The sequence below is a fragment of the Durio zibethinus genome, chromosome 15 (genome assembly GCF_047325235.1).
Source record: "Durio zibethinus cultivar Kanyao isolate XHJ-2024 chromosome 15, ASM4732523v1, whole genome shotgun sequence".
Taxonomy (NCBI): domain Eukaryota; kingdom Viridiplantae; phylum Streptophyta; class Magnoliopsida; order Malvales; family Malvaceae; genus Durio; species Durio zibethinus.
This window is the reverse complement of record NC_143176.1, coordinates 22,574,904-22,600,713: the sequence shown is the minus strand read 5'-3', so window position 1 is coordinate 22,600,713 and position 25,810 is coordinate 22,574,904. Positions and strand designations below refer to the sequence as shown.

The 25,810-nt window shown below is 31.4% G+C and overlaps 3 protein-coding genes and 2 pseudogenes across 10 annotated transcripts; 3 read left to right on the top strand and 2 right to left on the bottom strand.

The window, feature by feature from the left end:
* Positions 1-5,186: 5,186 nt before the first annotated feature.
* Positions 5,187-7,011, top strand: LOC111302191 (putative aquaporin PIP2-2). The gene is made up of 4 exons (XM_022898130.2): positions 5,187-5,624; positions 5,752-6,047; positions 6,379-6,519; positions 6,622-7,011. Exons 1-4 carry the CDS (start codon positions 5,309-5,311, stop codon positions 6,733-6,735), a joined length of 867 nt encoding a protein of 288 aa, XP_022753865.1. The 5' UTR covers positions 5,187-5,308; the 3' UTR covers positions 6,736-7,011.
* A 3,103-nt stretch (positions 7,012-10,114) lies between these two features.
* LOC149514782 (uncharacterized) lies at positions 10,115-14,487 on the bottom strand (annotated as a pseudogene). Its single transcript, XR_016328350.1, has 4 exons — positions 14,452-14,487; positions 14,240-14,359; positions 12,708-12,834; positions 10,115-11,120 (listed from the first exon to the last, which is right to left on the bottom strand). The product of XR_016328350.1 is annotated as an uncharacterized LOC149514782 (transcript).
* LOC111301864 (uncharacterized) lies at positions 10,608-11,005 on the top strand (annotated as a pseudogene).
* A 1,410-nt stretch (positions 14,488-15,897) lies between the features above and the next one.
* Positions 15,898-21,374, top strand: LOC111301862 (putative serine/threonine-protein kinase PBL28). Of its 6 annotated transcripts, XM_089744898.1 has the most exons (10): positions 15,898-16,279; positions 17,232-17,372; positions 17,542-17,677; positions 18,606-18,961; positions 19,506-19,741; positions 20,042-20,168; positions 20,256-20,327; positions 20,424-20,601; positions 20,705-20,837; positions 20,980-21,374. In XM_089744898.1, exons 2-10 carry the CDS (start codon positions 17,288-17,290, stop codon positions 21,220-21,222), a joined length of 1,566 nt encoding a protein of 521 aa, XP_089601024.1. In that variant the 5' UTR covers positions 15,898-16,279; positions 17,232-17,287; the 3' UTR covers positions 21,223-21,374. The 6 variants fall into 6 exon arrangements, with proteins under 6 accessions (XP_089601024.1, XP_089601022.1, XP_089601021.1 ...); XM_089744896.1 differs by having other exon boundaries at positions 16,159-16,279; positions 20,042-20,327; XM_089744897.1 differs by lacking the exon at positions 15,898-16,279 and adding an exon at positions 17,016-17,139 and having other exon boundaries at positions 20,042-20,327.
* Positions 21,375-21,629: 255 nt separating this feature from the next.
* On the bottom strand, positions 21,630-23,940 carry LOC111302190 (signal peptidase complex subunit 3B). 2 transcript variants are annotated; one of them, XM_022898127.2, is made up of 7 exons: positions 23,801-23,940; positions 23,212-23,406; positions 23,069-23,116; positions 22,759-22,821; positions 22,394-22,447; positions 22,071-22,157; positions 21,630-21,946 (listed from the first exon to the last, which is right to left on the bottom strand). In XM_022898127.2, exons 2-7 carry the CDS (start codon positions 23,335-23,337, stop codon positions 21,821-21,823), a joined length of 504 nt encoding a protein of 167 aa, XP_022753862.1. In that variant the 5' UTR covers positions 23,338-23,406; positions 23,801-23,940; the 3' UTR covers positions 21,630-21,820. The 2 variants fall into 2 exon arrangements, with proteins under 2 accessions (XP_022753862.1, XP_022753863.1); XM_022898128.2 differs by having other exon boundaries at positions 23,212-23,399; positions 23,801-23,915.
* Positions 23,941-25,810: the final 1,870 nt, after the last annotated feature.

Sequence of the window (25,810 nt, the reverse complement as noted above, 5' to 3'; positions counted from 1 at the left end):
AAATGTGCTTTTGTGGTTTTGTTAAATCCATAGTTATTACTAAAATTTTAAATTGTGTCATTTTTGTGTTTTTTATTCGTATTATATTCGTGTCACCGTATTGTATTTTAGATTACCAGTTTTGTTACTCTTGTGATTGTTCTAATGAGATTTAGGTCTTATCTTCAAGTCATTTCCATGCTTTCTATTTATGCTGTTACCTTTAAAATGATATTGCTGCACCGTGCAAAAGGTGTTTTCTGCCCCAAAGTCCAAACAATCATGTAACCAATAACAAGGTACTGATATTTGCAGTTTCATGTTTTTCATTGTTGCATGATATTATGGTGTGAACGTTAGAACTCTTTGTTGATTAGATTATAACGAGATAGGATTGTCAACGATCCGAACATAAATGAACGAATGTATACATGTGATTTGTTCGATTATTTTTAGAGGTGTTTGGGTTTGGATTGTGTTTGGTAAGAAAATTATTATGTTTGTTTCAGCTTTGGTTTGTTTAAATGGTAAAATGTTTGCGTTTCGATCTTGATTGGTTTGATTAAATTAAAAAAATTTGTTCATAAATATTACACGAATATATTCACAGATATTTATTAACGAATATGTTTATGAACAATAAATAAATTATAATGAAACAGCAAATAAACTTTGAATAGTTTGAGCAAACAAATCCTAGATGAGTATGAATGAATTCAACCAAATATAAACAAAATAAACTTTAAATGAATATAAACAAACTCAAACGAAGTTTTTTGAATCAATTTAATTTTTGTTTGTACTCGATTTGTTTAATAAATAAATATAAAAATATTATTTAAGATTATTTATTAAAATTAATAAATAAACAGAAATCGAAAACATCTACAAATGGTTCATTAAAATTTGTAATCGTTTACACCAATAAATTGAGACAGATTTTGAGGATCTTATTGAACAATTTAGATTCTAATTATGTAATGTTCCTACCCAATTTAAGATACGTTCCAACTGTTTGCTATTTTCAGTCATAATTCGTTGAATCGCTATTTTATCATCGTCCATGTGAATTAGCTCCCATAATCTTCTCCTGCGTTTCTTCATCTTAGCCATCATCGATCTGTATATAAAACTCCATAATGTGATTCTTTTTGCTCAATCACATTCCACAAATCTTGTGGAATACCCACCTACAAAATCTGCATTTCCCATCTATTCCACTCCCTCTCTTTCTCAGCCGAAGCCATAAGAGAAAAGAGAGAGAGAAATAGAATTGCCATCCATTCTTTGTTTATTTCATATTTGATTGATCACCAACAATGGAAAGAGAGCTCAGGCATATGATGAAGCCTTGGATTGAGGCTGCTCCATCTGTCATCAGCTTCCCGTTGAGGACTTCCAATTCTCCGAAACTAGAGACCATAAGAGAAGAGCGAGCAGAGGAATACGAGGACGATGAAGATGACTATGCTGACATCAGTGACTAGCGTTTTGGTCAATGGCGAGTTTTAGTGGTTGGATTGGCGTCCTGGTTCTGGAATTGAACTAACAGAGACGAAAAATGAAGTACTCAAATCTCAAAGATTTCTAGTTGCACTTGTGTTTATTGATGTTGTGATTACGTCATATTGTATCTTTTTCAATAACAACTATCAAACAAATTGTTCATCATATTCTTTACTGTGATTACATCTGATAGAAATTTTTATGCAGAACGTGGGGACAACCTCCAAATTGTTTGTTTCCATGATCCACATGCATCTTCTCAATACTAGAAAATCACATGAGAAGTAGAAAATTAAACTGAAGTTCAGAACATGATTTTAATGTTTAGTAATATTTTCCAATGTTACTTACAAAATGTGGTCTGATCAGCTGATTTATGTCCGGAATTTTGAACATCTTTATTTTCTTACTTTTTATATTGAAAGAATTTTATGCAATTAGTTTTGCCAGCATTCATGCATGAAGCAGCAAAATATGCAAAATTCTCCGGCTAATGCTGTCCATGATTCATGATTTTCTCTTCACCTACAATATTTCCTTTTAAAGCAAATTTATAGATATAATAATTCATGTATTTATATCGAAACCAAAATATTAAAATTCATATATTCACATTTTATTTTTCACGAAAATTACGTATTATAATTTATGTCGAAATCAAAATATAAAAAATATATATTTTAATTTTTTAAAATTTATATATAATTATTATTAAAATTTTAAATCGTATTACTTTCATATTTTTTTCGCATCATATTTATGCAATGCCATCACATCATATTTTAAATTATCAAAATAAAAAAAATATTTTAACATATATTAACCATTTCCACTAATATACTATTGGTGGTTTAAAAAAAAAAACTAAGACATCACGCAAAAATATATTCCAAAAAGCCTCTTCAAGCTTTTGGAACGGGAGAAAATTTGTGTTTTTTATTTTCCAAGTCAATCATCTTCAATCTATCATTAATTAACAATGTGACCTAAAATTTCCTGTTAAAAGAAGAAGCAAAATGCCACCGTCCATCTACGTGTGTCACTATTAACCATACAAATCCATGAAATAAAAGAAAAATTAATTAGAATTTGACTTTCAAAGTTTCGAAGTTTGAACACCGGTGTCTTCCTAGCCACAACTCAAGCTCAAGAAATCAACAACAAAGATTAGCCACCAGAAAGATCAAAAGCAATGGGGAAAAAAAAAGAGAGAGGGGGTAGGGGGGGAGAATGTAGTATTATTATTATTTTTTTTTAAAGAGAGAATATATTTTTAATTTAAAATCGATTGATTCGAGTTAACATGAAATTTTATATAAATTATATATTTAAATTTTTTGATGTAAGAAATCAATACAATACGAGACGTGACCTCATTTACTTGAGATGTTCATATATTATTTTTAATGGATTTATTATTAGAGGCTTGCAGAAACACGATTACACTTAATTTATTCTTTTGATTTAAAAATAAAACACATTATTAACCTAAACTTGGTTAATTTAAATTAATATAAAATTTTATATAAATCGCACATCCAAATTGTTTGATGTAAAAAGCCTTCCAAATATTGATGAGGCGGATTTGTGGTTGTGTGGTCGGTCCATTTATACATTAATGTCATCACTTTGCAAAATCTAATAAATATTATTGTCCCTCATTGTGAGGCTGGTCGGTTTTATTAAATTTTATACAACTATTTTTTGACATTTAATACTTTTATTATGAGGAGAAACTATAGGGTTGTTAACTACTAAATGACCCTTTTGATGATGTTCAAGTTATTTAATTAATAATATCATATTCATATTCAAGAAACCCCAAATAAATAGTGAAAACATCAATTAATCTAGCTAGCATATATAATTAGGTTAAAGATTGTAATTTTTTTTTTTTGGTATTTGAAAATTTAGGTGAGGAAAAATTATTTTATGTCAAGATTAAAATATATTATTGTCAATGAGAATCGAACTTAAACTTTGAAAAATTTTAATATTTTATTTTGATCAATTAAACTTTTTAATTTTTAATTTTAATTTAATTAAATTTTTATCTATTTTATTGATGTTACATAAAATTTTATCTTAATTGACAAAAAAATCAATGACGTTAATTTTTTTTATTCAAATAAAAACTTAATTAAATATAAATAAATATTAAATGGTTGATTAATTATAATAAAAAAAATTAAATAATATTTTAATGATACTTCAAGGATTTTTTATATCCTTCAGTCTTTTTATTAATTAATCTAATCTATATTTTCTTGGTTTAGGAGTATTGAAAAACTAGTCAAATGAAAATGACTGATTAAAAACAAGAGAGATTAGATAGGTGAAAGCATGTTCTACAAAGTATATGTATTCAACATATAATCCAATATTTCCAATTTGTATGGCAGACAACTTTCCAATATATTCTTTGAAGTGGTCCAATGTTTGGTAAATGCATGCTTTCATATAGACTTGAAAATGTTGAATTTTTTACATAAAAAAAAAAGAGTTGAAAGTTAAACCTATATGTATGGCAAGTCTACAAATTTAAAATTGTTCTATGGTCATTTAAAATATTAAATCAAATTAATGTAGAACTTTCAAGAGAGGTAATTAAATTATTTTTTAATATATAAAAATTCAATGGTTCTGCTACAAATTTTTTTTAGAATGACTTAAAACCAAAAATATTAATGATGTTTATCACACTAATTAAGGTTAGGTTTAGATTTAATTGCATTAAAGATGTGGTACGATTAAACATATCGCATTACTAGTTAAATTTAAATGTTAATTCTAGTGAGATTTACTTAGTATGAATTTTTTATTGAATTTTTTTAATTATAATTATAATAATTTTTATTACTATTTTTAATTTAATCATAATTAATCTCATCGCCTATTGTCTATTTAAATGGGGCCTAATTCTTCTTTCAAGTCATTAAAAGAAAAAAGAAAAGGATTCATTCATTTCCTAGTGATGTCTGCTCAATTTGGTCTGTTTTTCATTTTATAAAGCAACCTAATCTGTTTGACTGCCAAGAAAATGAGCAAATTAAACAGTGCATGAAGAAAAAAAAACTAATAAAATAAAAGATTTGCAATTTCCTTTATTTATGAATTTCAGCTGCTTTATGATCATCACAACCATGGACGTCCTTATGATTGAAGAAACCACAAAACAACAAACCCTAATATGTTGCAAATTTTAATTGGCTTTTAGGTGCGTCCAGATAAGTTCATCTGGCAAAGCCCTCACCAGCCCACCAATATGACAACAGTTTTGCTAATTTAATAATCAATTAGGAATCAAACCTTTCTCTTCACATAGGATAATGATTTTTGAAATGATTGAATTTACGAGCAAGAAATTTAATTAATTTATATAATTATAAATAAATTTGACATTCAAATTTTGATATTTGTAATTTATTTATAATCTTTTTTCATATTCAATTGAATTGGAAATTCAAAGTGTCAAAATAATAGAAATCATTACTAAAAAAGAAAAAAAAATGAAATAGCTAGCAAGAGAAGAAAATCATAGGGAAATTATTAGGAAAAAAAAAAGAAGCTAATGGTGGGTCCATGCAGACAAAGAAAATTGAAATTAAAGGTGGTTGACGGTTAAAAATTAATCTTGAAATAATGTGATTACACATACATAATCACTCTCTTTAATCATTATCATCCTCTCTCGATCCCTCCCTCTCCTCCCTTATATAACCTGTTTCTCCCACTCAACTCTCTTCATCCACAGCTTAATCCCAAACTCCCCAACTCTCACAAATTTTTTCCTAGTTTTAGCAAAGAGAAAAAAAGAGAAATTATGGCTAAGGATGTTGAGAGTGCAGAGCAAGGAAGGGGGTTCTCAGCCAAGGACTACCATGATCCACCACCAGCACCATTGATTGATGCTGAAGAGCTGACCAAATGGTCGTTTTACAGGGCACTGATTGCTGAGTTCATTGCTACCCTTCTCTTTTTGTACGTCACAGTGTTGACTGTGATTGGTTATAGAGTCCAAACCGACCCTGAAAAGAACACTGTTGACCCTAACTGTGGTGGTGTTGGCATTCTTGGTATTGCTTGGGCCTTCGGTGGCATGATCTTTGTTCTTGTTTACTGCACAGCTGGTATCTCTGGTGAGTCTTAACTTCTCCTTTTAATCATCTTTTCTTGTTGTTGTGGTGGTTGTTGTTGTTGTTTCTACTGTCTCTTGTGATTGTTCAATGCAAATTACTTTTAACTTTGGGTGATGGAAATTTCCAGGAGGACACATCAACCCGGCTGTGACCTTCGGACTGTTCTTAGCACGCAAGGTGTCATTCATCCGAGCCATCATGTACATGGTAGCTCAGTGCTTGGGTGGCATCTGCGGCTGTGGGTTGGTCAAGGCTTTCCAGAAAACATACTATAACGAATATGGAGGTGGTGCCAACATGCTCCAACATGGCTACAACAAGGGCACTGGTTTGGGTGCTGAGATCATTGGTACCTTTGTTCTTGTCTACACTGTCTTCTCAGCCACTGATCCCAAGAGGAATGCAAGGGATTCCCATGTGCCTGTATGTACTTTATTATTCCTCTTTAATCCACTGTCCTTGTTTAAGAGTAGTAATAATTTTGAATAACCAACTTTGCTAGACCCAAGTGGATTTATAGCCACTTGATGATTTAATTCAATTCCTTGAAAGAGATCAGGCAATCATATAGGACTTCTACAAGAAAAAGTGGTGCCTTATCTTGTAGATAGATTCTATTACTATTTAAAATTTTCCACTTTTCATAGTGGGAGCTATCATGGTTAGGCATACGAGGGTTGGGTCCCTCTTAATTTTTTTTCTTTCAATTTGTAAAATTGTGACCAATGGATTTTCCTTGCTTAAAAAATTCAAGGTGTTGGCACCACTCCCCATTGGATTTGCTGTGTTCATGGTTCACCTGGCCACAATTCCAATCACTGGCACTGGTATCAACCCTGCTAGGAGTTTTGGAGCAGCTGTGATTTACAACAAAGATGAGGCCTGGGATGACCAAGTAAACTAATCATTTCCCTTTTTATATGTTTTCTATTTCAATAAGTTTTTCAATTGAAAAGGAATCTAATGAGTAAATATTCATGTGTTCTTCTTTGGTCAGTGGATCTTCTGGGTTGGACCCTTCATTGGAGCTTTCATTGCTGCATTCTACCACCAATATATCCTAAGAGCAGCAGCCATCAAGGCCCTTGGATCTTTCAGGAGCAATGCTTAAATTCAGCTTTTGTTTCATAGATAATTCAAGAAAAATGGTCATGAATTAAGATGGAGATGTTTTCCAAAAGAATAACAAATGAAGAATAGTCCCAGTCTGTCTGAAAGGGTTCCCTTTTGCATTTTCTTTCTGTCTCTTACATGGGGGATTTGAAAGAGAAACCTTGAGAAGGAGCCATTGAACTGTAAATAAAAATATTAATGACAAGAGTGTCTTTTCAGTCCATGTTGTTTTTGCCTTGCTTTGAATGTATTTAAGTTGCATTTATCCTTATCATCTCTTTTTTTTTTTTTTTCAATGTTGTGTATGCATATTTCTTCTAGGAAAAGGTATTGTTTTTCTTATGCTATCATTTGTTAAAGTTATGAGTTTGAAAGAATTTAAGTTTATAAACTCGTAATATCTTTAAATAAGTTAATTAAATAAGAATTAGAGAGTCTTTAAAATAAAAATTAAAAAATATATATTATTTTCCTTAGCCTGAACCACCATCTTTACCCCCTTTATCATCAAGTTAAACAAGCTTGACCAGAAAAAGAATAAATTGTGAAGGAATCCCTCAAGGCTAGTGATCATCCACTTGGGCCAGGGATGTACCAATTCTAGGATAATAGGTTTTTCTGCACCAATTTATTAAACAACTCTATATCAACCCCAACTTCTAATTTTTCTTTGCAAAAATTTGTTTGGGTTTTTTCTTATAGGTAGTGGGAAACCTTTTCCTCCTTCTTTAGTGTTTGGGCAAGTGTTTTCCTCCCTTCCCTTTGTTACATTTCTCTTTGGGCACCATATACTTTAAATGAAAATATTTTATTAAAATGTGACTTTGGTATAAGCATCCTTGTCCTCAAACTCTTGAATTATTATCTTTTTATAAAAAAAAATTATATAAATTAATTAAATTAAATATTGAGTTCAAATTAATAATAGAGCTTAAATATTAATATTTTTGCACAATAAAAAAGAAGCAAAATTACTTACCCTAAAACCAATTAGTACAAGACAATAATATCCCAAAGAGATTAGAAGTAGGGGATGAGAAAATAAGTCAAGAAATCCGAAAACCAATTTAAAATTACAGTATTCGATTTGATTTAGATCGATTTTTTTCTTATTCAATTTGAATCAAATTTAGATATTAAATATATATATTAGATTCGGATCGAATTTTCGATCAGGAGATGAAAAATGAAAAAAAAAATCAAATCCAACCAAATTATATATTTTTCTTAGTTTTTATATATTTTTAAAATTTTTATAAAATAAAAATAAAAATTTTATATCAAAATTTACTTAAATATATTAAAATTTTATATTAAATTAACATATAAAAATTAAAAATTAAAAAGCAATAAATCAAATTAAATCGAACCAATAAAATTCGATTCAATTTTATCAATTCAATTCTATTTAAATTCAGATCAAATTTTAAAATTTTATAATATTATATAACATTTGCAAAAGTTGAATCAAATCATTATCACCCCTAATTAGAAGGGTTGGATTTTGTAGTGGTGGCTTTTGAAAATGAGATGATGCATAGGATTCTTTATGTATTAAGTATCATATGTGGCTGCTAAAGACAAATATTATAAGAAAAAAGTAAGAAAAAGAAATGGGTTGGGTCAGTAAGGCTTTGGGATTCTTTTGCTTTTTTAAAGGTTGGATGTTTCTCATCCTCTCCATATAAGATTATAGTTAATGAGTCAGCTTCCCTTGTCCTTATTTTATGGTCCTTTGGTCATTTTCTAGGGCAAAGTAGGTGAGACTTTAGGTCTTTTGATGATGAACAATTTGGCTTTAAATTACAAAGAAGGTGGGTTTTTACCGTTGAAGATGCATATGAAAGAGAGATGTTGATTTGTATATTATTATTGATGTCACTCTTTCCTTTGTTTTGGAATGCAAAGTATTCAAATTTAAGAGTGATGAACTCATCAAATTGAAGCAAAATCTTATATAATTGAATGTAATCAAGCAAATAAAATAGATTTCTTTCAATGTTGATAAGCAATGAATAGATATGGGTTTTTTTTTTTCAAAATAAAATTATTAATAACTAGAGCCCCTATCTCCTTATTCAAATAATAGAGAAATAATAATATTTTAAAACACGAAGAACTTATTTAAAATTTTAGATTTTAGAATTTAAATCTTAACTCAATTAATTAATATAATTATTTTTAAAATATGATATTCGATAAATTTAAAATTAAAATTTTGATATTTATAATATTTTCCTTATCTCATACTTTAACATTTCTTATAAAAAATAAGTTGGATTTTATAATTCTTAAAAAGAGAAAGCAGACATATCTTATAATTTATGTATATAGAGGTGGGTTGCTATGGTCCAAAATATGGATACAATGGGGCTTTTTTTTTTTTTGCCTCGTTCTATGATCCAATCCAATTACCTTAACAGCCCATTTTGGACTAAATCTATCCTTTTTTCCAAAGGAGATCTTCAATACATTATGACGTGATTTCAGAGGTGCACATGTGAAGCCCTTAAAAGGCCATTGACTCAAAAACGAGAATCTTGTTGAAGTGTTAAATGGGCCACAGCTGAAATAAAGCATGAAAACTGAACAGATTTAAATATTCCAAATGGGAAATGGGGAAGATAAATTATAATTAAGTTATAATAATCTTTTGTTCTCAATCCCTTGTCTACAAAACTGTTTGAGATCGGCACTCAAGCAGATAGAAACTTGGCTTTGAGACAAAGTTTAATGAAGACAAGAACAATGATAATAGGGATAGCAACGGATAGGTCGGGGTGGATTTTTCGAATTCGATTCGATATTTTTTTTATATTCAAATTTAATTATATTTGATATTATATAAAATTATATCTTATTTAATTCAATCTAAAATTAATAAAATATTATTTTTAAATATAAAAAATTAATTTTAATGTAAATATAAAATTAAATAAATAATTAAAAATAATTATATATATATTGAATCGTGTTATGATTAATTTATTTAAAATTTAACTTTGATTTCTTTTTATTTTTACCTAATCTGATCCGACCTTACTCAAAACTTGATTTTTCAACAACAAAAAAATGACTCTAAGAGATTGGTCATATCAAAATCCATCAAAATAAATAGAACTACCATCTCTAAATGATAAGTCAATGGAGATTAAAACACAGAACAGTTTATTATAACCCACCCAGTTACTCCATTGAACTTTTGCCATGTTTAGGCCATTGGCTATATTCTACAATGATGGGAAAAGGGGCAGAAAACTGATAGCACGAGGCATTTAGAAGAGCAAACTTGCAATATTGGACGTTTTCTCAAGGGCTGATCTCAATTTGGACTACAATGATTAAAATTAAATTCATAACTCACTTGATTTATGCGATTACCTTTAAAAATATCTTCCAACATATTTAAAATTCAAATAACAGTACTTACAACAATTTTCTTTATTTCTAGATTACAGTCTTCTTTATTAAAAAAAAGAGCTAAAAATGAAAATTACTTGTAACTAACATATTGTTTCACTGATATTCCAAGGTTGACATCAAAGGGAAATTTGGAAGACCAGCTGTTCAGGAATAATTATTCTCATCATTTTGTTCCCTTCTGAACCATCATTCACCTTACCAAAACTAAATGCTAGTGGTTATGGAGTTATGATAACGTAGAGGTGTTCGTGCCGAACCAAGATCTCCTCCCTTTCCGTATAGATTATACCCATACTATATACCCAAAAAAAAAAAATTTTAAGCAACAACCACTTTACAGGGCCTTATAAAAGCCATTGTAAAGGCACCCAAAGTATTTAACTCAAAGGCCATTGCTGCTTTTGCCTCCTCTCACTCAAGAAAAGCAAAGAGTGAAAACTGAAAAGAATGAGTCCATTTGCTACTTTCTTGCTTCTCGTATCTTCTCTAGCTCTTCTGTCTATCGCTAGGGGTCAAGACAGAGCTCCCCATGGCATTGCCTACAAGAATCCTATGGCCATCTCGCCATCAGCCTATGAATTCTTCCATTCGAAAACTGAAGAGCCAGACACCAAAAGCCACTGTGCAGCTTCCAATTGCTCACCATTGCCTGTTGCAGCTCAAGCGGATGCTACTAAAGCACTTGAAACCCAGGTATCAACACAACAGAATTCTGGGTATCGACTGGGAGCTGGTGGAATTGCTGTCATTGTTCTTGGTTTGGCATTTGCAGTACTTTTGGTAATGGGTGTTTAACCCGTCAAGCCAATGCTTATTGAGCAAACTGTGTTCAACCTGATGCCTGATCACGTGCTCTCCAATCTCCAATTCTCCATGTATAATATTGGCTAAGGCTTGATAGCAGTTAGAATTAAGCTGTCTTTATTTCTCTTCTCTCGCTGGTTTTTCCTCCCAATGTACCTGTCATGGAGTGTAATTGTTTTATGATTCAGTTTGTTATATAATTGCATGAAAGTGTTTCACACATTTAGTCTCTGTCTGAGATTATGTTATCAATCGCAATCATTCAAGGCAATGGCAGACACAAAACTGTAGGTGCTGAAAGTCAAGAAAGATCATTGAGATATGCCCATAATCATTGGATGCTTTAGCGAAATGAGATATAAATTGGATAAAATCATAAAAAGCATCCAAAATCATAAATTGGATAGCAGTTGTAGCTACCACAATCATGTAATCCATTGATAAAGAGCTAAACTTTTAGTTTCATTGAACAGAACTACAGAAACTGAGTTAAAAAAAAAATGTAGTTGTAACAACCACTTTTCATTCATTTCTAACTCTATTGTAGCAATAATGACACATTTAATATTTTGATTTTAAGAGCTAAGCCACTAAATAATCCAGTGTGGATTAGATGTTTGATACAAACAAAACCGCTAATGTTAGGTTTAGATACATGAATTTAGGAGAGGGAATTTGGATTAATTCTGTTGCATAAATAATAAATTAATTGTGGGCATAATTGCAAATAGTATCACTTAACAACGTAATAAAGATTCATATTTCAAAATACATAAGATTAGAAACTAACTTGAGTATCTTACAAAAAATATATATATATATATATATACTTAATCCATTGATAAAGAGCTAAACTTTTAGTTTCATTGAACAGAACTACAGAAACTGAGTTAAAAAAAAAATGTAGTTGTAACAACCACTTTTCATTCATTTCTAACTCTATTGTAGCAATAATGACACATTTAATATTTTGATTTTAAGAGCTAAGCCACTAAATAATCCAGTGTGGATTAGATGTTTGATACAAACAAAACCGCTAATGTTAGGTTTAGATACATGAATTTAGGAGAGGGAATTTGGATTAATTCTGTTGCATAAATAATAAATTAATTGTGGGCATAATTGCAAATAGTATCACTTAACAACGTAATAAAGATTCATATTTCAAAATACATAAGATTAGAAACTAACTTGAGTATCTTACAAAAAAAATTTATATATATATATACTTTCATGAATTTTTTTGATGGTATGTTTGGAAAGATGAATGTGACTGAGTGAACTTGAATTTGATTTGCTATACAAATTGTGAGAATGAAATACACAAACTATGCACAAATTAATTAAGTTTCAATATGCCTGTATATTTGAAAAATATAAAAAAGATAGAATTTCAAATTCCCAAATGCCCAAAGGTACTTCAAATTTAACCCTAAATGAAAATCTAACAAATCCATGAATTTAAAAATAATTGTGAAAATTGTACTTATGTGTGCTTTATCACATTAAAGTCTTAAGGAAGAAGAAGAAGAAATGAAATATACCAGGAAATCTTCTAAAAACCATAGATCAAGAAAACTGAATTTACCATTATTATATGTTATGTATTAGAACATAGCATAGCTGCAAGATGCATGCCTCCTTTAGGTTCAAAAAATTTAGAGAGATACAACTGAGTGCAGGCCATTGTATGCAATAATATGAAAGTAATGGACACATTAAAAGAGTTGATAGTAAAATTACCCCAAATCTTCTACCATCTACGTGAACTAATGGACTCAATTACTGGCACAAATATCTGGTCCACATCTTTGTGCCATAGAAGTGCAAACTCAGAGTGGGACTTCTTACCAAATATGGAATCTTTCATCTGGAAGAAGTTAAAAGTAAAACTATGAGAATTTAATCCCCACAAACTGCAAATGACAAAACATAATTTTACTTGTGAAAGCCAAATCTGCTTGTATATCAATTTCTAGATAACAATAGGTTCATCGTTTTGGCAGGGTTAACCATTTCTTTCAAATAAATATATTCCTCTTCCCTATAATCCCACTTGAGATATACTGCAAAACCACAAGAATTGGTCTCATATTTGTCCCAAGTCACAAGGCATATGGCCTTAAACATTAGAGGTAGCATAAATTATCTACAAGAGTAGAAGAAAATGATTCTTCAATAGGGTGATAATGTTGCCAAAAATATTTGACCGTTTCCACAATAAAAAAAAAAAAAGTGTATAAGAAATATTTAAAGACTAAGGAAGCAATCAAATATCTCTGACAATTACATTCCCCTTCTAATTAAACCATTAACAAGATTGTTACTAACATCCTAGATGTGACACTAGAAACTTACATGATTAGACCTGTTAATAAATTATATCTAAACAGTTTAATTTCCTTTATTTCTTAGGTAAAGCTAGGGAGTCTAATCACCAAGTTCAATCATTAATTTTTGAAGCATTGGCAGATACTAAGAGGTAGATTTTAACTTAAATTTTAAAGAATGCAAACATATGTCCCAGTCTCCTAAATCAAAGAAACTCTGTATTCCTCAAAAGTTTTCTACTGATCAACCTCAATTCTTAGAAAGAACAAGATAAAGGAGAAAGCAAAAAAGAAGCTAAGAATTCCCAAATTGAATGAGGAGAAAGCCATTTCTCCACTGTTCCTTCCAAGAACAAAATATAAAACCAAAAATCTACATTACTCATTACACATTTGACTTTTGCATTTTCACTCCTCCCCCCCCCCCCCCCCCCAAAATCAAATTCCCATCTTTTATCACTTGAACTAAAGTACTAGGGTTTCAACAGAAAACTATGCACCCGCATTAACTAGGACATAGTTGTTCTACAGAAACCATTTGCATTAGCTTAAGAAGTATGTAGAACTTCAATCCATTACTTTTTCTAGCGTTTCAAATAGCAAATATAAAAGAAAATTGGCGTAAGCGTCAAAAAAAGTCCTCAAACAAAAATTCAATAATCATTTAAGTCCCTAACATTTAATTACAATCAATTAAACCGTAAGTCTTCTATTTCAAATCAATTGAACCCTTAAACATCTATTTTCATTTCCAATTGATCCTTATACGTCTATTTTCAGTCAATGAAGGATTGGAACGAAAGGGCTCAATTGATGAAAATAAATGTTTAAGGATTAAAATGATTGAAAAAAACAATAAGGGCTTGGATGATTATTGAATTTTAGTGAAGTACCTTTTTGACGCTTTAGCCAAGAAAATTCAACCCTGGAAATGGAAAAGGGGACCTGAGATTGGGAAGCGAGTCGAGATTGATGATTTGAAATGGATTTATGGATGCGTTTTCGTTGCTCGAATACAACAATCCCCGTTAAAGCACATCCTAGTGCAGCACCAATCAAACGCTCCTACATTTTCATCAAATACCAAAAATTCAAAAAGAAAGAAGAACTAGGAAAGCAAAGAGATTAAGCGTTTTGGACTTGATTTGAATGGGAACCTAAGACAGAACGCTGATCATGATCAGAATTTTGGTGTCGGGTTTGCGGAAATTTCTCTACTTTTTTGGTTCAACTTAAAAATAATTGGAAAGAGGAAGAAGATGATACTCTTTTTGTTACTGATGTCCAAAGCCCGAAACAAAAAGCAGCCCATTTAGATTCATTCACTTTCTTTTGTCAAAAGCCCAAAATGAAATGGATTGAGGCTCGTTTTAGTTTTTCAGCCGACAAGTTTTGTTTTTGTTTTAGAAAGTAAAATAAAAAATTGGTGTAATATTCAAATAAGTACTCAAACTTTACTTTAAATTGCAAATATGCCCCCAATATTTTATTGCATGAAATTAAGATTATGAATTTTTATTTTATTATTATTATACTCATTCCAAATGAATTTAAGTAAGCATTTTTTGCAATTTTGCAGCTTAAGATTTAGGGTTTCGAATTTTAAGAGTTAGGAAATCTATATATATATTAAAGTAATTTTTAAGCTTAATATATAAATAAATTCTCGAATTTTACTTTCAAATGCAAACAAGTCCTTATTGTTACCATGCTAAGCGTTGATAGATTATAATATATAAGTTCTATTAATATTTAGAATCGCCTTACAACAACTAAAGTTTGTGGTAGTTGAAGAATGGGATTTGAAGTTTGAACTTGTAACTTTTCATTTTGAATAGATAATGTGATTACTACAATATTTAGATAATGCCTTTGATCATAGTTAGTTAACCAAGTGTTGGGTAATAAACATTTGTATCTTTGATTTGTCTTGACTCTTCTTATCCATGATTCAAGTGTAGAAGAACAACATGGCAACATTAATTACTTTGAATATTTCTTAAACTAATTACTAGCTGATTCATCCAAATAACTATGGATCAATCAATTTTGATCCATTTCTTTGGAAGGAATCAGGGTTCAATTTGGATCATTTTCATTAACTAAAATGATAGTCACTGCACTGCTACAATGAATCCATGGCCAAGTGGCTGATGGGTCCATGTTTGGAATTGGAGTTGTGGAGTTTATATGGACAATGGAGGGAGTGATGCCATGATGGACCCCCCCATAAAAAGAAATGTAATGGCAAGGAAGGTGTGCTTGCATGTGAGCGGATGTCAGCGCCCCCATCACATTTTCTCTCATGTGATTGTCTCGTTGCTATACCTGCAATGCAATGCACGCTGCAACTATTGAAAATGGTCCCTCTCTCATTGCCTGCTCGTTACAGCTATGTCTCCCCAAACCCTCTCTGATTAGGACTGACCATCTAAACCTGGAGGGGCAACAATTCGTTTTCCATTTTCGTAACCAGTGTAACTGTAGAGTGTAGGGTACCCTACCCCTTCCAACAACTGGACAACTTTTACAACATCTTTCCCATGTTCCTTCCACAGACACAAAGACAACATATACTCTCTAGTCTGAACTCTGAAGTCTCTATTCTGCTGATCATTTCAAGTGTTAAAAGAATTGAGGGAAAAAAATAACTTGAAGTGAAATGTTGACTAGTGATTACTTGTCTTTATAAGTTTAAATCTGGGAAGCTAATGCGATTGACTATTTCTATGGGAGAAGCCAAGAAAATCAACTGCCTTTGGAAGTATACCAACTGTTTTTTTGCCTCGTAGGAACATCCGGTCCTAATACTTGGAAAGATTTGTTGTGCGCGAAAATTAATTATATGGTCAGCTTCGGTCCTTTGCTGCTTATTTGAAGTCTTCCATTCTTCAATGCATAGTTGCATACCTACAAAAGGAGGCCTCTGGGAACCGTAAAAAGTTGGCTCTACACTACTAAGCCAACGAAAAAGCAGCTTTAATGGTACGTATTCTATAATTGTCTTTGCTTCTGATATTGCAGGCTACTTTGCGTTTGTGGTATAGACAATCTGTCAGTGGTGACTTTACCTTGGAACAGTTGTTATGTCACTGTAATTAATCAATTTTTTTAGTTGCTCTTGCTTTATCCTGAATCAGTTCCTGGGATTCTAAATTCCCTGATATTTCGTTTCTTTATCCACATAATCTTGAGAATCATACGTGTAAGTTTATGTATTGTTTTCAAACAAAACCCATAAATTTTTTGAGATTTTGCTGGAGCCTGGAACTGGATGTTATTAGATTATTTAGCTTGGGAGAACAGTATACGGGATAATGGTTATATATCATTTCTGTGGATCGTCTGGCAAGCATTTTTCATGGCTGACCACTTTATTAGATTCTCTCTTAGGGAATCTTTCGGGTTTGGGATTTGACATGCCAAATGTAGATTTACAGGCATGAACATTGTTGGCCGGTTAAGAAAAACCAGAGATAACTCTATCTGTCCACTTCAATGAAGACAACTTTTTAACTGTTCTTTTTACTGGCTTAGCTGGAATCTTCAGTAAAGAGCAGCATTATTGTTCAATCAGACATTTTTGCTGCAAAATTCTCAAATGAGTAGCTTTTCTAGTACCCATCCAGCTCACTGATATACTAACTATTATTACTTAGTTTGAATTACCAGAAAGAAACATAGAAATTTGTGCTACATGTGTAACCATTCCTCCTGTCACCAGGCAGATAAGCCGTTCCTTTATCTATTTACTCTTGCTGAAGCTTTCTCCCTTCCTTTCCAACAAGCCTGTTCATTTTCTTGTGAATGGCATTTTATCTACTATTTGGTTGCATTTGATGAAGGTTTATCTGTCTTTTATGTATTTGGCTTATTGTTGGTGAACTATACAAGAGATGAGGGATGGTTTCTGAGAATTTGATGTGATTCTCTTTAGAGAGCCCAGAAAATGTCTGGTCACTGGAGGCTTCAATGGATTGAAGCTTATTGACAATGCGCTTGTTCTGGTGGCAGCGGCTGCCACTGCTTTTACTGATTCAACTATTGCAACCCAACTGTCTAATTCACAAGCTCTACAGTAAGCTTTCTTTGTTTTATTTCAGACAAGCAATTTTTTACTTACCAGGAATTTGAAACTGTAGCAAAGATATCAGGATCCCCAAATCTTCATTTGCAAGAATTTGAAACCATAATGAAACGCTATTAAGACTGAGATTGAACGACACTTCATTGTTTGTTTGTTGCAGCTGAAGCTTTCCTGATTTGCAAGAGCACAGTTTGCACTCCTCAACAAACCAGCAGTGGATTTGGGAAGTTCCCCTGCCTGAGGCAATGGGCATATGTCAATTGTTATCTGCCAGAAGATGTGGATGTTGTTTCTTTGTAAGCTCCCTCTTTCAATGTCTGCTTAGACTTACCAGTGCCCCTCTCCCACATGAATGGTTGTTTTTCTGCATTTTCTTTAAATTTATATCACTTTGATGATGATAATTGATATCATAATATATCAGACAGTTAGAATACAGCACTTAATGTGACACTTTCTTACCATGTGTATTGTGCAAACAAGCATAAGTAATGCAAATAACAAGAACCAACCGGCATGTATATGACCATAGGCTTAGGCTCCGGTATCAAGCAAGCACAGAACTTTAGTTACTGGAGAAAATATTCTCCATGTGTTGTTTGGCTGTCCACAATAGTTGTGTTTATTTATATGGAAATGCTTTCATGTCTGCATGCATGTAAATTAACGATACATATTGATGCAAACATTCTAATAAAAGACATGGCAATCTCAACGTGTAACTAGCATCGCCACTGGGGGAATCATATCACTTGTGTCTTCCATTGGTTCAGACTTCGGACATCTCTTTTAGGTCTCAATAAAGAGCAGTAAACTAATGTTTGGAAACGAGCTATTTTCAGCCTTCTCAAGGTGAAACATTAGTTCTCCTGACAGACACATAGCACACGGGGATGATTTCTGAGTCCTAGTTAGTGCCTGCATTCGTCTCATAGCTATATAAATTATTTTGTTTGGTGCCTCCTGTTTGAACACCTGAGTCCATTTTGAAGGTGGTAGCCATGTTTCAAGTTTCAACTCTTTGTTCTTTCATCCATGATCTGATACAATTATAAGAAATATTAAATTTAAGATTTCTGTCTTTTCTTGCTCCATTGACAGACATTTAGTTTCATCTTAGACTCTAATGACTGTTTTGAGTTATAACAAGCTGTTTCCTCGTATCTTTGCCACTTAACAAAAAAATTACTTATAATAATATCCTGGGATCCTATTCTTGCACAGGATTCCTGGAATCTATCACATATCTCTTCCAAGTAGATTAATTGAATTGTTCTCTTTTGCTCCAAATTTCATCCCTTCAAACTCTCCAATTCAATTTCAAGAGAAGCCTTCAAAATCAAGACACAGAAGGGTAGCAGCAGCTTCTATTGATGGGGAAAACGGTGTTCCAACACTCACACCTTTGCAAACAGGTGATAAGAAACCAAGAAAACAGACACTTGCTGCCATAATTGGCGGTGCCAGTGCAGCTCTGCTTGTGCTGATCATTTTGGTGCTTGTGTATATCTGCATGATGCGTGTTAAAAGATTCATGAGGAGAACATCTGAGGCAGCATCTGCCATGCCATCTCCTAATGGTAAGTCAATCTTCTTAACATTAATGCAGAAATTTATGAGGCTTAGAAGTTTCTGAACCTTTATTCAAATAATATTATAAGAGAAAGAACTTTCTGTGCTTTGGAATGATTCTAATCAATCTCTCTACATATACTTGTACACACCTCAAGGATTATAGTGACATCTTCAGATCTACAAATACTTTGTTTATTTCTTGGGCACCGGAATCTGAAAGACTGATTGCATCATAGAAAATATACTCACAGTTACCAAACTGTAGAAACAGAAGCATTCCCTCTTTTACCAGGCAAATCTTTTGAAATTGTTCTGAAATGTTTCTAAGTATAAGATGGTCCAAATTTATGTTACCATAGATAGTTGTCTTTAAGAATCTTTGCAGTCAGGTCAAGTGGTGTTGGATCTTAAACTAGCAAGCTTTTGCAAAGTGATGACTGTGAATGAATTATCCAGGTTAACAGGCCTGGATACAATTTGACATGCTCTTTTTCTGAAAGGCATACATTATAATAACAATGGTTCCCCCCTTTCTCTCTGTCTGAACAGTTGAGTTGGAAAGAGTTAACACTTCCAAATATGTTGGTGCTCCATCTCCAGAAGATGCACAGAATATAAGGCAACTAACAATGTCAGAACTGGAACATGCTACACACAACTTCAGTCAAAGCAATATCATTAGTGAAGGTCGATTTGGTTTAGTCTATAAAGGACTACTTCGAGATGGAGCTATTGTGGCAATCAAAAGATGCTTAAATACCCGTGTTCATTTGTTTCATCATGAGGTAAAATATCTATGCCATACCAATGCTGGAGAGCCTTAAAGATGTTCAGTTTCGAGCATCATAGAGATATGAATGCGAATTGATGAAAGAATAGGGATGGTGTTAAGATTTATTGTCTTGATTTGAATCTTATTTTGTACCTGAATTAGTTCAACAGAAACTGCCCCTGACATATTCATGAACTCCGAACCAACAAGACAACATAAAATATATGAAATACTAGAAATGACCATTCTTAGTATCTAAGAAACTAGTTCAGTTGCAGAACTCGTGATTATGTTTTGTCTGGGTGAAATGCAGGTAAAGCAAATAGCTCAAGTCAGCCACAAGCATCTTGTCAAGCTAGTTGGTTATTGTGAAGATAGCCACCATCAGTTTCTGGTCTATGATTATATCCCTAATGGAAACGTTGGAAATCACCTATACGGTAATATTCTTTCATATATATTTACAAATTATGAATGTCCCAGTGCAAATCAACGCAAAGATTCTTTTGCACTGCTCCTTTTTCCAGATAGCCAAGGTTCACCTGCTGGAAAACTAAACATGAGGCAAAGGTTGTTAATTGCTCTAGGTGCAGCCAAAGGTACATTCACTGATTTTAATGCTCCAACCCCACTTTCTTCTCTCGTGCAAAAGAATTACTATTAGCTCTCTCAACCTTGCTTTACATTTGGACCAGGACTTGAATATCTTCACAGTTTGGCTTCTCCTCTCCTGCACATGCATTTCAGAACCAGCAATGTTCTTATAGATGAAACTTTTACAGCCAAGGTTTCTGATTATGGATTGTCCAAATTGGTGTCTGAGGATCAATTTTACGCATCATCTTCTGCCATTGACTGCTTTCTTGACCCAGAGTATGTAAATCAATTCCTCTTTGAAACCCATTGCACACTTGATCAAATAGTGCAAAGACTTAGCTTCTTATGTCTAAATTCGTCCTCTTTTTTCTTTCTGAAGGTTGTATTCATCAAAGAAATTTTCAGTTCAAAGTGATGTGTATAGCTTTGGGGTCTTCCTACTGGAGTTGACTAGTGGACGTGAAGCACTTTGCAGAGATCAATCAAACTCAGAACCAACGTTAATAATGCAGGTTTGCAAAGTTTTATCTTCTTCCAATACATCTTTCTGTTTCTTTCAGCTCACCACCATGATTATCACAGCATCATTGTCATGCAATAACAATGAAGAAGTAACCTTCCATTCTTACAAAAACCTCTTCTTTTGTTTTGAAGGCCAAGGATCCCAACAATCTCGTCAATTTTGTCGATAAATCCTTAAGGGACAAGTCAATGAATGGAACAAAACAGGTAGTGGAGTTGGCATTGCAATGTGTGGAAATTAGTCATAGAAGACCATCCATGAAAAGCATCGTTGAAGAGCTAGAACGAATTCAAGAGAAGGAAATTGGTCGTTTGCATTTTGAATCAGGTGAGGAGATTGGTGTTGTCAAACTGGGGAGTGAGCTCTTCAAATGAGCTTTGCCTGTCATCGAATGTTGCCTTTGGAGTAATCATTCTTTTATTGAGTTTATTAATTGTAATTTCCACACTCTCACAAGCAAATTCATTTTTGTAAAACAACTGTTCCAAAGAAAGTAAGCAAATCAAAGTGGTATACATTTTTACCTTATTTACTTTTTTGCAACTCGTTTGCTTTTTTTAACTCAAAACTCAACTCAATTAATTCATAGAACTATCTGAAAAGATGGTAAACAGGTTTAAAATTTAAATCTCTAACATGTATAATCTTTTCTTTGAACCCAAATTGCCCTTTTTTTGTAAAAAAAAAAAAAACTCTTTGAAAGTTTTTTTCTTTCTAATTTGAATTTAAAAATACCTTTTTTTAAGGCCCTTGTGAATCCAAAGATTTGGCAACCAAAAAGTTTTAAAAGGTTGAGAAATATCTATTTCCTCACTTTCTCAAGCATGAAGTGTCAATGTTTCAAACTTTCTAATTCAACTGAGCTTTAATGTCATCTCAAGTTCTCTCTGATTCAGTTGAGCTATAATATTCAAATTTTGAGAAAAGGCTAAAGTTACAGCAACCTCAAAACATACACCCAAGAAAGCCTTATTATCTGTATTCCTCCGGCAAACTATAACCGGTCATGACTATTTTGTCAGCAAACATCTTTCCGGTCTTAGGCATGACATGCCAATGCAACGTTAAGTTGAATTCTTTGCCACGGAGATTGTTTCCCTAGATAAGGAAAGATTAAAGAAAAGTGACAATTGATTCTCAATTGCAGGAAAGCCCTAATTAATTAGCGTAAATCCAATGAACAATAATAAGCTACTTCATCTTAAATTCTTATTCGGCATACCTGATCAACAAATCGATACTTGTTTGAGGTGTGGATCCAAAACTTTGCATGCTCTTTGGCAGGTATTATAGCATCCCAAAGTGAGACCTGTAGAAGACCATGTCAAAAAGAACCAATTAGTGGACAGATTTTCTACCAAGATAAATGAAAAATTATCTTATACACCAACAATGGAGTTTTTAGATTTCAGAGGTAAGGTTACAGGGTTGACAAGTGTCCCATTAGAGAATATTTATGAAAGCATAAAAAGCCTCAACTTCAGAAATTGTGATTTGGATCAAAGAAAGCTCAAACAGGTAATAACCAGAGGCATTTAACCTTACCTGATTCAAGGAGTTCTTTGGGGTTTCGTACTCAGCTGCTACAAAAATGAAAACCTGTGATGATCAACAAGGTGATGATATCTTAAATCAGCTTCAAAATGATGAATGATTACGACAAAAGAACAACTGATTGCACAAGGGAACCCTAATCGTATCACCACCCATCAAGAATGGAATTGTTTAATTGAAAATATGGATTTTTGAGATACATAAAATTGAAAAGAAATGAAAAAGAAGAAAGCATTGAAATAGAACTAGAATAAAAAAACCTATCTCATGCACTGATAATATATACTACAATTGGAAGAACTAAACAACATAAAGTTCTAACAAAAGAAAATATAAAGATCTATGAAGTAGCAAACCTGTTTCGTATTCCATGTAAACAATGACTGCAAATCAGCTGATATATTCATTGTTAGGCTGACCTATATAAGTCAAAAGCATTTACTTAGGATTGACCAAAAACTAACGGTAGTTAAGTAATATGGGTTCAGGATAAAAGCCAAACTACGGCTCAAAATAAGAGAATATTAACTTAACAAACATATTAACAAGAGGTCTCTGCAGTCCATTTTGCATAACAGACTGTCAAATCAAGTCCTAAAGAGACTTCATGAATTAGCCACCAAAATAAACAATGAACAACGCAAAAGAAAAGAAAAGGTGTATTACCTCATCATTCCCCTGCGGCTGCTTCTGGAACCAATTAATGTTCGTAATCTACAGGCACACCCAACAAAACAAGATAAGCAATAAAAAAACATGAAATAATCCAAAACCGAATCATTGATATAAAAACGTGAGCAAAGATGCACCTGGATTTCTGCAGAGGGAGAGGGAGTGTTGAAGTTGTCTGAGAGAGACGCTATGGCACACATTAGTGCCAGAATCGTCACGGCAAATGTTAGAAGAGCATTTAATCTATACCCAAAAGAATGCATCTTTTCCTCGTCCTTTTTCCTTTGTTTAATCCTACTGCACCTTAGCTTTCAGTTCAGTTCCTCTGCTTACTAGAGTTTCAAGTATAATTAGCCCAAATGTGAGATAAAAATATAGCAAATCTTTCCCTAATACTACCAAACATTCCCCAAAGACCTAATTATAATTATTTCAAATTAATCATACATAAATCTATATTAAAAAAAAAAGATAATTCAGCAAAGATCATCAACAAAACAAAAACACCCAACACTAAGATCAATCTTCTGTAAAATCACCCACAGTCAAGATCAAAGAATATGCCCAGGAAATATTGATGAATAGAAACGATATTTTCCTTAAAAAAAACATAAAATTAAATAAATTAAATAAGAGCATGCGATTATGAATCTGAACTCTAATTGAACAGAAAACAAATTGAATTTATTCAAGTAAAAAAATTAAACACAGGGAAGAAAATTTCACCTCAAGTGAAGAGAGAGGAGAGGGTAGATGCAGAGAAAGCGAGACAGACGGTTTGGGAACGAGTTTTATAATGTTTTTTTTTTTTTTTTTTTACATTTTAATTTTGTTGGGAAAAAAAGGGGAACAATGGGGTAATTCTGAGACTTGGAGTTTTGTTGGCAGTTCGGGGAAAAAAATAAATAAAGTGGGTCAAATTTGAAATAATGAAAAAACAGGGGTGAGCCGTGAGCTAGTGTCGCGGGTCACCTAAGAAACCGATTTAAGACCGTCGGTTTATATGGTAAATTTTTTGCTAGTTTTTTTTTCGTTAAATAAATAAAAATGTGATTTATTAAAAATTAAATAAAAATATTAAAAATAGTCTTGTTTATTAGTTATGAACTTCCCCAAATCTATAAGTTTTACTTACCTTGAATTAGATATTTAAATCCAAGCTCAACTTTTGTTCCATATGCTTCACTATTTAATTATATATATTTTGGTATTAATTTGATTAAAAACTTATTTATAATATTTGAATGTCATATGTAGGAAAACTATTATATTTATTATCTTAATTGAAACTCTAATAAAACAAAAAAAAATTAAAAATATATTATAAGTCTAAATTAAGACCTTAACCTCTAATAAAACAAAAAAAAAAAAAAAATATATTATAAGTCCAAAATCTAAGTCTAAATTAAGACCTTAACCTAATTCTAACACCAAATTCATAGACACTTTTTATTTAATTATCCACCTAGATGTTTGAAAATGAATAATGATACATCTTGAAACTAAATCATTAAATCATGAAATTGGGTTTTTTTTTTAAATTTTATTTAATATAATTTTTCCTCTAATAATTTAAAAAATATATTTTTATATACATTTAAAATTTTACTCTATTTGTTTTTTTTTTTTTAATTTCAAAACTCATATAAAGAAAAATAATTCCTCTCTCTACTAATCGAATTAATTCTTTAAAAGTAAATTTTAACAAATTAATCAAATATCAATTCTTTTAAATTTATTAGAGTTTCATAAATTTAAGTTGACTAATCCTTAAATTAATTAACATGTTATTAAAGTTGATATTTGAAATTTATAGATTTAAGAAAGTTTACATGCATAATATATTTTTTAATCAAATAAATAATAAAATAAAAAATTTTAATGATATATTAAAAATAAAAAATTTTCACAAACTTAAATGTTGCATTTTCATATTATATCTAATAACTATGGAAGCAAGATCTTATTGAGCTTCATCCAAAATTACATTATTGTTTTAATCTAATGTAATTTTTTAAATTTGTACACTATTGTTTCAAATATATCACTAGATATTTGAAATGTGTCATCAAAGCCAAAAATGGAAGGAGACACTTGGTTACTCTAACTAAATTAAAGCAAAATAATGTCAACTTGGAAATGTATATCAATATGTATAGAATAGAAACTACTCAAATTTATTAATTTTGATATTAAAAATGTGACTAACTAGTATAGTATGAGTGAATTTAATTATACTTTGATTCTATCATATTATTGGCTGGATGATATAATACTCTCTCGGTTCTATTTTTTTTGTCTTTTTTTTTTTAAGTATCTCAAAATTATTTTTTGTAAACATCTAAAACTCTTTTTTTATATATATTTTTTAAAATTATATTTTATGATTTTTTTTTATTTTTTGACATTAAAAATTATAAAACTTTAATTTTATAAAAAAATTTTAAAATTTGATATTAAATATATTAAAATGAATTTTTTAAAATTTTATAAAAATCAATAATACCCAAATAATTTAAAATAAAAAGAATAATTATTTCTCTATCCTGATTTGAATTTTCATAATAAAAATTTAAATCCACAACTTCTTTCCTTTTTGTGACTTCTTTTATAAAAATATATATATATATATATATATATTTTGTCACAACGATTTAATTATTGTAAAAGTCAGAACCAGAGAAATCCATTTAATAACCGACTTGATCTAGATTTTGCACAAAGCTTAATATTGTC

Bases quoted from the DNA above. Each gene is read 5' to 3' on its own strand.
- LOC111302191 (XM_022898130.2), top strand. From the start codon at position 5,309: ATGGCTAAGGATGTTGAGAGTGCAGAGCAAGGAAGGGGGTTCTCAGCC. The intron at 5,625-5,751 runs GTGAGTCTTAAC...GGAAATTTCCAG, and splicing joins CTGCACAGCTGGTATCTCTG to GAGGACACATCAACCCGGCT. The intron at 6,520-6,621 runs GTAAACTAATCA...TTCTTTGGTCAG, and splicing joins ATGAGGCCTGGGATGACCAA to TGGATCTTCTGGGTTGGACC.
- LOC111302190 (XM_022898127.2), bottom strand. From the start codon at position 23,337: ATGCATTCTTTTGGGTATAGATTAAATGCTCTTCTAACATTTGCCGTG. The intron at 22,822-23,068 runs GTAATACACCTT...TGACTTATATAG, and splicing joins AGCCGCAGGGGAATGATGAG to GTCAGCCTAACAATGAATAT. The intron at 22,158-22,393 runs GTAAGGTTAAAT...GGTCTTCTACAG, and splicing joins CAAAGAACTCCTTGAATCAG to GTCTCACTTTGGGATGCTAT.
- LOC111301862 (XM_089744896.1), top strand. From the start codon at position 17,288: ATGCGCTTGTTCTGGTGGCAGCGGCTGCCACTGCTTTTACTGATTCAA. The intron at 17,678-18,605 runs GTAAGCTCCCTC...ATTCTTGCACAG, and splicing joins GATGTGGATGTTGTTTCTTT to GATTCCTGGAATCTATCACA. The intron at 19,742-20,041 runs GTAAAATATCTA...GGTGAAATGCAG, and splicing joins TTCATTTGTTTCATCATGAG to GTAAAGCAAATAGCTCAAGT.